The following is a 12,737-nucleotide window of genomic DNA, read 5'->3' as shown; positions in this document are numbered from 1 at the left end:
GTTTCCCTGTTGGGACAGAGCAGTGTCCTGATTTTGACTTTGGTCAGCACCAAACTACCTATCCTTTGATTATCTATGGCTATGATATGAGATCGTGGATATGAAAGCTCTCTGAAATTGGACAAGTGCTGTGTGGATGGGAGGGCTTCTCACTGCTATTATCGGCTTTTTGTTTCCTCCTGTAAATCATTCTCTCCAGGCCTCAGTCAAGTCCTTGAGGGCAGCAAGGCGCAGGCCAGACAGGAACTCCTGTAAGTCAGGAGCTCCTGGCACAGGGCTAGGGGCAGGGCGATCTCCACGAGCAATGGAGAATGTGTTGACTTCAGAAAAATGAGTTATCTGGGGATACAGGATCATTGGGTGTCAGTGAGACGAAAAACTGGACTTCTGTTCAGTAAGACTGATTGACCAAATGTGTTTTATCGTGTCTCCCTCCCCAGGCCATTCACGGGCCTAGCCGCTCCGCGGCACGTGGGATCTTTCCGGACCAGGGCACGAACCCATATCCCCTGCATCGGCAGGCGGACTCTCAACCACTGTGCCACCAGGGAAGCCCTGTTTGGGGTTTTTTGATAATGAGTTACATGAGTTCTTTATATGTTTTGGATCTTAACCCCTTACTAGATTTGCAAATATCCTCTCCCATTCAGTAGATTGCCTTTTTGTTTCATTGATGGTTTCCATCGCTGTGCACAAGCTTTTTAGTTTGATGTAGTCCCATTTGTTTATTTTTGGTTTCATTGCCCTTGCCTGTGGAGTCAGATCCAAAAAAATATTGCTGAGACTGTTGTCAGGGAAGTTACTGCCTATGTTTTCTTCTGGGAGTTCTGTGGTTTTCAGGTCTTATGTTCAAGTCTTTAATCCATTTTGAGTTGATTTTTGTAGATGGTGTAAGCTAGTGGTCCAGTTTCATTCTTTTGCATGTAGCTGTCTAGTTTTCCCATCACCATTTGTTGATGAGACTGTCTTTTCTGCATTGTATATTCTTGTCTCCTTTGTCATAGATTAAGTGACCATATAAATATGGATTTATTTCTGGGCTCTCTGTTCTGTTGATCTGTGTCTGTTTTTGTGCTATTACCGTACAATTTTGATTACTGTAGACTTGTAGTGTAGTTTAAAATCAGGGAGTGTTATACCTTCAGCTTTGTTCTTCTTTCTCATAATCAGTTTGGCTATTCAGGATCCTTTGCACAAATCCCCAGGATCCTCTGTACAAATTTTAGGATTATTCTAGTTTTATGAAAAATGTCATGGGTATTTTGATAAGGATTGCATTAAATCTGTAGATTTCTTTGGGTAGTATGGACTTTGTTTTTGAATTTTATTTATTTCTTTATACAGCAGGTTCTTATTAGTTATCCATTTAATACATATTAGTATATACATGTCAGTCCCAATCTCCCAATTCATCACACCCCCACCCCCACCCCCACTTTCCCCCCTTGGTGTCCAGTATGGACATTTTAACAGTACTAAGTCTTCCCATCTATGAGCATGGTGTATTTTTTCATGTTTCTGTCATCTTTAATTTCTTTCATCAATACCTTGTAGTTTTCCAAGTACAAGTTTTTTACCTTCTTGGTTAGATTTTTTCTAGGTAGTTTATTCTTTTTGATGCTATTGTAAATGGATTGTTTTCTTAATTTCTAATAGTTCATTATTAATGTATATAAACACAACAGATTTTTGTTAATTTTGTATCCTGCAACATTACTAAATTTATTTATTAGTTCTGACAGTTTTTTGGTGGAGTCTTTAGGGTTTTCTCCATAAAGTATCATGTCATCTGCAAATAGTCAGTTTTGCTTCCTCCTTTCCAATTTGGGTATCCTTTATTTCTTTTTCTTGCCTAGTTGCTGTGGCTAGGATTTCCAATAATATGTTGAATAAAAGTGGCAGAAGTGTGCATCCTTGTCTTCTTCCTGATTTTAGAGGAAATGCTTTCAGCTTTTCACCACTGAATATGATGTTAGCTGTGGGTTTATCGTATATGCCTTTGCTAGGTTGAGATACGTTCCCTCTATACCCACTTTGTCAACCCATCCTTGCATCCCTGGAATAAATTCTACTTGATTATAGTGTATGGTCCTTTTAATGTATTGTTGGATTCAGTTTGCTAATAATTTGTCAAGGATTTTTGCATCTGTGTTTATCAGGCATAGTAGCCTGTACATTTCTTTTTTTGTGGTGTTTCAGTATCAGGGTTATGTTGGCCTCATAAAATGAGTTTGGAAGTGTTTCCGCCTCTTCAGTTTTTTGAAATATGTTTGAGAAGGATAGGTATTAAATCTTCTTTAAGTATTTCGTAGAATTCACCATGAAGCTCTCTGGTCCTGGTCTTTTGTTTTTGGGGAGCTTTTTGATTACTGATTCAATCACATTACTAGTAATTGATCTATTCACATTTTTTCTTCATGATTCAGTTTTAGAAGATTGTGTGTTTCTCGGAATTTATGTATTTCTTCTAGGTTATCTGACTTGTTGGTGTATAATTGTTCGTAGTAGTCTCTTATGATACTTTGTATTTCTGTAGTGTCAGTTATAGGTTCTCTTTCATTTCTGATTTTATTTGGGCCCCTTCTCTTTTTTTCTTATTGAGTCTGACTAAAGGTTTGTTAATTTTGTTTATCTTTTCACAGAACCAGCTCTTAGTTTCATTGATCTTTTTTTTGTCTCCATTTCATTTATTCAGTATTTCTCATCTGACTTCTATTATTTCCTTCCTTCTTTGTTGGAAGTTTTTTCCTTTCAGCATATTTGAACATATCATGCCATCTCCTTCTGGACCACAAAGTTTCTGATGAAAAATCAGCTGATATTCTTATGGGGATTCCCTTGTCTGTAATTAGTTGTTTTTCTCTTGCTGCTTAAGATTCCCTCTTTACCTTTGACTTTTAACGTATTAATTATAATGTGTCTTGGTATGAATCTCCTTGGGTTCATTTTGTTTGGGACTCTTGGTTCTTGCTGGACCTGAATGTCTGTTTCCTTCACCAGGTTAGGGACATTTTTAGCCATTATTTCTTCAGATAAGTTTTCTGCCCCTTTCTTTCTCTGTCCTCCTTCTGGGACCCCTATAATGTGGGTGTTAGTGCCCCTTTCTCTCTCTTCTTCTGCGACCCCTTAACACCGATGATAGTACACTTGATGTTGTCCCACAGTTCCCTTAAACTGTCCTCATATTTTAAAAATATTTTTTCTCTTTGCTGTTCTGTTGGGGTGATTTCTGCTACCTTGTCTGCCAGGTCACTGATCTGTTCTTTTCTACCATCTAGTCTGCTGTTGATTCCCTCTAGTGTATTTTTCAGTTCAATTATTATAATCTTCAGCTGTGTGAGTTCTGTTTAGAACTTGCTTATATTCTGTCTCTTTCTTGAGTTTCTCACTGTGTTCGTTCATTCATCTTCCAAGTTTGGTGAGCATCTTTAGGACTATGACTTTGAATTCTTTATCGGATAAATCACTTACATCTGTTTCATTAAATATTTTTTCTGGGGTTTTATCTTGTTCCTTCATTTGGAACATGTTCCTCTGCTTCCTCATTTTGCTTGACTCTCTGTCTTTGTTTCTGTGTATTATGCAAAACAGTTACTGCCCCGTCTTGAAGGAGTGGCCCTGTGTGGGAGATGAACTGTATTTTTAACTTTTTCCTAGTTCTTGGTCATCTTATAAACTCTCTCTGTTTGTTTCACTCCCATGGAGTCTAGAAATGCAGTCCCACCCCCATCTGCCTGAGCCTGGTGCTCAAGGAGTGTCCCCTGTGTGGGCTACATGCGATTGTTGCCTCAGGTCATGTCCCGCGAGTGGCATGAGATGGGGTAGGCGTGGCTGCTCGTTGTCCATGTTTGTCAGTGCTGCACACAGGCAGTGCAGGGCCGTGGGGTAGGGGGTACTCACCCACCACCACTGTTAGCAACTTAGAGTGAGAGTGCAAAAAAGTGGCACCCACCAGTGCCATCAAGGTAGAGGGAATTTGTAAAAATGGCATCTGCCAGCATTCTGTCCCCAGAGAGAGTCCCAGCCAACTTCTGCCCCTCTGGTAGATGCTTTAAGATTAGCAAGTGAATCTCCTTCACATATGATCTGGGCTCTTTACAGACTGCTACTTGTTGCTTAGGAAAGAGATGTGGGCAGGAAATATAAATTTTTGTGATGATAATGTTAAAGCCATAATTAGTGAATATATTTATCCAAAGCTTTATGTAGAGTGAAAGAGAACTTGTGGGTGAATCCAGGGATTTGTTGAAGAGCTCTTTGAATATGGAAAAATAGATAAGAACCAGGTCAGTAATAGAAGTAAGTGTTAAAGTGATAGAAACCACCAGTAAGGAAAAGAACATTTCAAGGAGGGTGTGCTTATGCATTCGTGACAAGAAACACTAAAGTGCCATTGAACTGGTAACTGAGAGCTGTTGGTGACCTTGGCAAGAGTCATTTCAGTGGTGTCCTGAGACTCAGAGGCAGATTGCAGTACATTAAGGAGTCAGTGGGAGATTTTAAAGTAGAGATAATTTTTTGGAAGGTTTGCCAGTGAAGGAAAAGAAGAGGGTGGGAGCTAGAAGGGACCGTAGATGCAAAGGAGGGATGATGATGATGACGATGATGATTTTAATAATTAAAGCAGTTTGAGCACAATTACATGCAAAGGGGAAGATGTGGAAGGTACAAGGGGAGGCTGCAGTTGGAGAGGGTGGAAGCTAATGGCTTGGTGGTGACTCATGAACTGATGTGTGCTTGGCTGTTTTGTGTATAGGGGTGGCAATACTGCAGAGAAGCATCTGACTTTATGCCCCCTTCTATTCGTCAGACATCCTCATTGCCTCCCCCCTGGGCTTGAGGACCATCATTGGTGGAGAAGGAGAGAAGAAGAGAGATTTTGACTTTCTGTCTTGTATTGAGCTTCTCATCATTGATCAAGCTGACATTTACCTGATGCAGAACTGGGAGCATGTCTTGGTAATGCTGGTCATTAACATTTAGAGACAAGAAGCTCAGTGGTTTGAGTCTGAAATGGTTATTAAAGTCCAGATTAAAACTCAGCTTGGAAATGGAAATATTCCACATTTTCCAATTTGAAAACGGGAAATGTTGTCCCCTCTTCTACCCACAAGTTGGTCAGTAAAGTATCCAGAAAGATTAAAATTCTTGTCAACATTTTCAAATCTCCAGAAAAGATTTCTTCCCCTTAAAAGTTGCTTCTAGTAATAGACCAGTTTAGTGTGGTTGGTTGGTTGGTTGGTTGGTTGGTTGGTTGGTTGACTGATTGAAATCCCTCCTCACCAGGAATGTTTTTATCTAAAATAGTTCCTCCTATTTATGCTCGTTCTCTTTTGTTTGGTCTTCAGTGGAGATGGGAAAACATTGCTCATGATTTCTTAATTTGTGATGTTTTACAGAGAAACGTAAGATGTTTTTGTCCCCCTACTGTAATTTGTAGTATAATTTTTTTCTCCCTCTCAACATACTCTGCAATGTTTTGGGGTTTAGGATTGTGCTTTGGAACAATCCTCATCACAGAACTATAGGTTTATTTTTATAAGGCATGTGAGCATTTACCTTTTCTACAACCCCAGGACTTGGAGTAAGTTTGGGACAGATAAAGGGGAGTCCTTATTTATAAAGTAGGGAATAAACTTATGGTACTTGTGACCCTTCAATATACATTACAAGGTAAAAATATGATTAAAATAGAACAGGCATGTCGATGGTTGAGTCATCTTTATTTTGAGCAAAAGGCACATGTAGTCACTCAGGGAATTTTCTAACGTTTTGGGAACCAAGTCATGGAAGGACAGCAGCTCTGTTTTCCGTGTCATTTCCCTTCTTGTCCAAGTCCGGAACTGAGTTGCTTACAGAGTGACCAGAGTGGCATTTCAGAATTTCCTTGAAAAGAAATATTCTGTATAGGTCGCATCTTGATCCTTTTTGAGAGATCCACAAGGTGGCCAGTTTGAGCTTTTCTTCTTGTTCGCTTGACTCTGGGCAAGTCACTCACCCATCTGAGCCTGTTTTCTTGCTGTAATTTGGGAGATGATAGTATCTACTTCATGGGGTTAAATAAGATGATGGGCTTATAGAGAGGTTAGCAACGCCCAGCAGGTAAGTGTTCAATAAGTATTAATGGAGTATTACTTCTGCTCAAAGCAGTTGATGAGCCACATGAACCTACTGCCCTTGGACTCACATGGGGTGGACTTTTCTCGAGTGCGCATGTGGAACCTCAATAATCGGTCCAAGTACTATCGTCAGACGCTGCTGTTTGGGGCCCTGCAGGATGCCCAGATCAACTCTGTGTTCAACAAGTACTGCGTCAATGTGCAAGGCCAGGTGGGTTCTCTCCTTCTTTCTCTGAATTTTCATGAAGTATTGTGTATTGTTTGGGTCATGAGGCAGAAGGAGAGGACAGCATTTGGTCAACAATGGGGATAGCTCACTTCCTAATGTTCTCACTGACACCTGGCAGGTGGCTGTGAGGAACGTCCCGATGACAGGCTGCATCAGTCATGTCCTGGTGCAGCTCCCACATGTCTTCCCGAGGATGGAACCTGAAAACCTAGCTTCAGTGATTGATGCCAGGTACCCTCCCCTGTCCCATTGGATCCCTGGGGGTCACAGAGAGGGATTTTACTTGGGCATTCAAATTTAGAATTGTATTCCACGTTGGCTTTCTTAGTTACTGTTTACGAAATGAAATGAGATAACTGAATCCAATCATGCCATTGACAGAGGAGGACACTGAAGGCCAGAGAAATGGTGTGTTGTCCTAGTTCCAATAGTTCTCTGACTTACTTCACTCTGTATGACAGTCTCTATGTCCATCCACCTCACTACAAATAATTCAATTTCATTTCTTTTCATGGCTGAGTAATGGACGTTGACACTTTAGAAGATTACAGGCCAGTTACTTTGGGTGGTGTTTCCTGTCAGATTAGGTTAGGTTAGGTTTAGTTTATGCATCTTTGGCAGGAGCAGCATAGAAGCAATGCTGCGTCTTCCTCGCTGCATCTCTTCAAGCGGTGCATGATTTCCACCTGTCCCATCATTATGACACTAACTGACCACTTGTTTAAGGTGGTGCTTGCCAGACTTTTCCACTATAGAATCACTTATTCCCCCTTTATTAATTTATATTAATATTACAAGTATGGATTCTTCAGTTTGTATTCAGTGGGTTGTAATTGGTTATTATCGTTATTCCTTTAGATGCTTAAATGGTCTCTGATGTGGCCAGCAGGAACACCTTCAAGCTGGCTCCTGTGTCGTCTTGACACATCCCCCTTTAACTTGGGCATTTCTTTATTTTCTGACACTATAAGACATTCCAAGTTTGTCTTGTACTTTCCCTATTCCAGCCCTGCTTGCTTTAGTGGAAAATTATCTTAAAGCGAAGATTTGAGTGCTAAGTGTACCCAGTACTGTTGTGGAGCCACTGGTCCCAGGCCATCTCAGTGGTCAGAGTTTGGGAATATCTGCATGTGTGTATATGTATACACATACCTATGTGCCCATGACATCTAAATTTATTTCTGTATCCATATATTGAAAACCATGAATTTATACCTTACCTCCAATTTCAGACTAACAACACAGGGTTCCTTTTGTTTTCTCCCTTTCCAAACTTGTAACTCCCTTGTCAGATAGACATGTGGCTCCCATTAGGCTCAGTGGAACAACCCATATTGGTACAGATTTTCTTCCTCTTGGACATGCTTAAAATTGCTCATCAAAAAAAAAAGTGAAATCACTTTTGGGGTACTTTTCCTGCTAGATATTTAAATAGGCATTTTTATTTGTCTCTCAACATGGAGAGTAGAACTATTCATTCCATATATAGATGGGTTCCTAAAGTTTTGCAAATTTATAGGCTTAAGCCAGCCAAACTCATGGTACAAAGAACATTTTCTTAAATATATATTTTTAAAATGGAGTACAGTTGATTTACAATGTTGCATTAGTTTCAGGTGTACAGCAAAGCAAATCAGTTATACATGTATCCACTCTACAAAGAATTGTCTTATCCATAGAGTGCCCTGTGGTTATTGGCATATTTGTGCTGTGTTTACCATAGAGCCTGTGTATTATGAGAAAAGAAACGAGTTATTTGCCTAGTTCAGAGATATGAGGAAGAAGGGACTCTGATTACCCCCATCTTCTATTTCCATATTCTTTTCCCTGTGAATTGTAGCTAATTCATGGCTTTCATTATCACTATTCACAAGACTCTCAAATCTCCATCTTCTCTGGACCTCCACTCACATGTGAGCCTGGATTTCAAGTCTATGTATAGCCCCAGAAATACATGTCTTTTTTTTAAGCATCCCTACTGATTTTAATGCTAGCTTGTAGCCAGCTAACTGCTTCTCGCCTACAGAGAACACTGAGGGTTTCAAGTGCGAACCAAGCAGTATTGCTTCTGTTCCTGGCTCAGCACCTGGGAAAGAAGGTAAGCCTCAGCAGTGGCGCTGGCTCCTGAGTTGATTGCAAAGAGTTGACTTTTTGGAGTGGTTTCATCAAAAGCATGCCTTAACGTCAGGTCTCTCACACAAAATAAGGGAGAGAAGAGGGTCTACTGGACCACGGATAACAACACCTGAGCTGGAATTATACACAATCTTGATATTTCTTAGCAAGGCTCATCTTCAGCAAGCAAGTACCTATATAGTGCTGGTAGAAAACAGACAAAGGAATGGTCCCAATCCTGGGAAGAGGTAGAATTTTAAGGTAGGAAGAGGAACTTAACCAGAAAGTAAGAGTTTTAAACTTTTTTTTTTCTTCCCATAGTAATAACAACTTAGCACTTTTCTCTTTGAGGGGAAAAAAGCTTTGAGTCATGAATGCTTTCTGCAGCTGGCTGCACCATATGCAGTATTCAAAAGACAAGAACTAGCTAATCATAGAGAACCAGCGGCAGCTTAACAGCCCTCTGCTGGCTTCCAAAGGGCTTATAATTGAGTGCAGATGGTCCCGGCAGGATGGGTATGAATCCCTGCTGACTCCTCACATCCCAGAGGGCCAAGGGGGGCTCATGAAGCCTCCCAGCCCTGATTGTGCCCTCGTGGGAGCCACTGAGGAAGGAGGGGAGGCAGGTGGTGTGAGAGCCTGCTGGCTGCCTCCTGCCCAGCCTTCCCTTGGCTGTGTGGACAGATCTTCAGGCTGCAGAGTGTAGCTTTGATGAGTCTAGGGTCTCAAGATTATAGAAGTCCTGGGGTAAGGGAGCAGGGTTGGGGGTTCTTTATACTCATTGGAAGAGCCTCATCGTGTAACCTGCAGGTGGCTGCAGGGCGCCAGAGCCTCACGGAGGAGGGGTGTGGTGGGCACTGCACAGACTGCTGCTTTCAGGGAGCATCCTCCTGGGGGTGGGGCCCTCACAGCCGGCCCGGCCTCTCCTTCCCATCTCTTTCCCAGCTTCTCTCTTTAAAGGAGTCATGGTAGTCATCCTTGCACCATTCACAAAAAGCTTTTCTGGCTTTTCTAGCTAAACAATTCTAAACAAATTTCAGTCTCATTCAAAAAAAGAACTTTTCTAGCTAAGTAGAATTCTAAACAAATTTCAGTCTGCTTTTAATACCAGAGTCAGTGAATTGGGAGTAGATACACAGATAATCCAAGATTCATGTAGTCTTTGGAGGGAGAAAGAGAGAATGAACCTACCACGTCTAGCTGACAGCACAAGGTGCATTTCTTTCTAAAGACTTGTATTTCTTCCTCTTATACCATATGCTCTAGCCAGAGCTGCAGTAAAATTCTATGTATTTTATGTCCTGTTTCTGAGCTGAACACGCGTTCCTATCCCCTCATCGATTGCCTTGTTTCTGTGAGGACCCTCCTTTCTTCAGATGTGGGAAGGAGTTCTCTCTGCATTGCTTGCATTTCGGTATAATTCCTGGATTTGCCTTTCACCTCTGGCCACGTTGCCATCATTCCTGTGGGAGGTGAGAGCATGAGAAAGAACAGAGGTCTGGACGTCAATCAAACGGGCTGGCTGTCTCAATAGTTAAGAGTCCTATGCGCCAAAGGAGTCAGGGCTGAGACTGGATTGCTACAAGGCTTGCTCGCCCTGCACAGAGAAATCTGAACCTGGTGGGCAGCTCCACCTAGGTGTCACCCTCACTGCTGGGCGGAACACCTGCACTTGCTTGTCCTCCTGGCTCCCACAGTGGGCGGGGCATGGCACAGGCCGGGCCAAGTTGTCATGGTCTTCAGGCTTGGGCCTCTGCAGCTGGCTGGGACTGGTGGGAGCTGTAGCCTCAGCTGACAAGGGCAAAGAAGGCAGTCTTTGCTGCTTGGCTGATTTGGAAGCTGTGCCGAATTCCTGCCCATCTGTTCTCCCAACTGAGCCAAGGCCAAAGCTGTCTAGCTCTTGCCAACCCAGGGAATGACATGGAGCCCTGTGTCCTGCAGCCCTCATTCTCACTGCACCCTGCAGCCCCTCTCATCTGTCAGTTTGACTCCCCACAGAGATGGCCCTGGGCTCACAGCTGCTGTTTGCCCACAGATGTTCATGGATTTCTGCCTTTTGTGTTCATCATTTTTCAAAACCGGCCCTGAGCTGGGTGCTGACACCAACATTACCACCAACCCACTGTGGCTCTGTGCAGGTCCTCCTGGCCACCTCTCAGCTTTCTCATCTTTAGAAAGCGGGGTACAATCTCCACTATCCTGACAGAGGGACATGAGAGAAAGTAGAAGAGACTGCTGTTGTTTGCCCTGTACTCGCCTCCTACTTCCCTAGTAAGAGGACCCTGGATTTTATTGGGTGACAAAGTGCCCAGTCCCCCTTGCGGTAGGGTGTGGCCAGGGAAAAGAGCACTAACCTTGGGGCAGACTCTTAGGAGAGCTCTTTGAAACTGGTAGGAACACCACTTTTTCCTCTTGTTCTTCCCTTTTTCCTGCCTGCAACACAGAAGTGATGGTGGAGCCAAAGGGCAGAAGGAGCCTGGCTCTCAGGTCATATCCTGAAGCTGCATCCCAGCTCTGCATGGTCTCTCTTCACACTTTTCTGTGAAAACCTAAATCCCTCATTTGTTTCAGCCACTGAGGCCAGGCAGTATTGTTGGCCTCAGGCTGTATTGCCAAGTCCTAACGGCTACAGAGGACAAAAATGGGATCACAAGTCCTGAAGTCCAAAGGCTCTGCCTATTCTTTCTTCTTTCTTCTTGTCTCTGCAGGAACCAGCATAGAGACTGTGCTTCAAGGTTGACGCCTGGCCATTTGGTGACAGTGCGGAGTGAGCGCTAAGACGTGTCTGGCTTTGTGCCATCACTTCCGTCATCTCCAACCCAACTGGATCTGTAAGAATGAGGGAGGACATATGTCTCCTCATAGGGTTTATGGAAACTGATGGTGGCAGAAAAATAACTGGCAAGAAAACAGACTTCAATTCTCTGAAAGTTGGCGACCACCTGTTTTTCATTTCTTCAGGTGTATTTCAAAGCAAAACTAGGAAATGGGTCCAGATCCCCAGTTTGGCAGCAACTTAGAGGTCTTGTGGTCCAATCTGCTGCTTGACCCCTGAGTCGCCTATAGGTTGTCTCTGAGAGGGAGATCAGCTCAGTGCGTCGTGACCACCTAGAGGGGTGGGAGGGAGAAGCAAGAGGGAGGGGATATGGGGATATATGTATATGAATAGCTAATTCACTTTGTCATACAGCAGAAACTAACACAACATTGTAAAGCAATTGTACTCCAATAAAGATGTTAAAAATAAAAACAGGACTATCATACAGAGTGAAGTAAGTCAGAAAGAGAAAAACAAATATATATTAACATATGTGGAATCTAGAAAAATGGTATAGATGATCTTATGTGCAAAGCAGAAATAGAGACACGGATGTAGAGAACAAATGTATGGTTCCAAGGGAGAAGGGGTGGTGGTGGGATGAATTGGGAGATTGGCATTGACATATATACACTATTTTTTTAATACTTTTTTAAACATCTTTATTGGAGTATAATTGCTTTACAATGGTGTGTTAGTTTCTGCTGTATAACAAAGTGAATCAGCTGTATGTATACATATATCCCCATAGCTCCTCCCTCTTGCGTCTCCCTCCCACCCTCCCTATCCCACCCCTCTAGGTGGTCTCGAAGCACCGAGCTGATGTCCCTGTGCTATGCGGCTGCTTCCCACTAGCTATCTGTTTTACACTTGGTAGTGTATATATGTCCATGCCACTCTCTCACTTCATCCCAGCTTACCCTTCCCCCTCCCCATGTCCTCAAGTCCATTCTCTATGCCTGTGTCTTTATTCCTGTCCTGCCCCTAGGTTCTTCAGAACCATTTAAAAAATTTTTTTTTCTAGATTCCATATATATGTGTTAGCATACGGTATTTGTTTTACTCTTTCTGACTTACTTCACTCTGTATGAGTCTCTAGGTCCATCCACCTCACTACAAATAACTCAGTTTCGTTTCTTTTTATGGCTGAGTAATATTCCATTGGACATATATACACTATTAATACTATGTATAAAATAGATAACTAATGAGAACATACTGTATAGCACAAGGAACTCTACTCATTGCTGTGTGGTGACCTAAATGGGAAGAAAATCCAAAAAAGGAGATATATGTACATGTATAGCCGATTCACTTTACTGTACAGCAGATACTAACACAACATTGTAAAGCAACTATATGCCAATAAAAATTCATTAAAAAAAATAACAGGATCTGAACCCAGGTAGTATGATTCCCCCAAACCCACATTGTTTTTCACTAGTTGATGCTTCTC

General features: G+C 42.3%; 1 protein-coding gene across 4 annotated transcripts; it reads left to right on the top strand.

Annotated features, from left to right (window-relative positions):
• Positions 1-4,423: 4,423 nt before the first annotated feature.
• LOC308611720 (U3 small nucleolar RNA-associated protein 25 homolog) lies at positions 4,424-11,936 on the top strand. Of its 4 annotated transcripts, XR_014015018.1 has the most exons (5): positions 4,424-4,959; positions 6,148-6,330; positions 6,467-6,579; positions 8,375-8,446; positions 11,172-11,936. XR_014015018.1 is itself a non-coding variant. In XM_081260398.1 (4 exons), the coding sequence occupies exons 1-4, from the start codon at positions 4,936-4,938 to the stop codon at positions 8,382-8,384; spliced, it is 330 nt and encodes a 109-aa protein (XP_081116524.1). In that variant the 5' UTR covers positions 4,424-4,935; the 3' UTR covers positions 8,385-9,550. The 4 variants fall into 4 exon arrangements, 3 of the variants coding, with proteins under 3 accessions (XP_081116524.1, XP_081116523.1, XP_081116522.1); XM_081260398.1 differs by lacking the exon at positions 11,172-11,936 and having other exon boundaries at positions 8,375-9,550; XM_081260397.1 differs by lacking the exons at positions 8,375-8,446; positions 11,172-11,936 and having other exon boundaries at positions 6,151-6,330; positions 6,467-6,726.
• The last annotated feature ends 801 nt before the right edge of the window (positions 11,937-12,737 follow it).

This window comes from Mesoplodon bidens (genome assembly GCF_964165515.1).
Source record: "Mesoplodon bidens genome assembly, contig: HAP1_SCAFFOLD_182, whole genome shotgun sequence".
NCBI classification, from domain to species: Eukaryota; Metazoa; Chordata; class Mammalia; order Artiodactyla; family Ziphiidae; genus Mesoplodon; species Mesoplodon bidens.
Note: the sequence above shows the minus strand (reverse complement) of the source record. Positions and strands in the feature narration are given on the sequence as shown.

Excerpts from the sequence above, each read along its gene's own strand:
- LOC308611720 (XM_081260396.1), top strand. The coding sequence starts at position 4,936 with ATGCAGAACTGGGAGCATGTCTTG. Across the intron at positions 4,960-6,147 it reads AGAACTGGGAGCATGTCTTG|CAGTTGATGAGCCACATGAA; the intron begins GTAATGCTGGTC and ends TTCTGCTCAAAG. Across the intron at positions 6,331-6,466 it reads GCGTCAATGTGCAAGGCCAG|GTGGCTGTGAGGAACGTCCC; the intron begins GTGGGTTCTCTC and ends GACACCTGGCAG.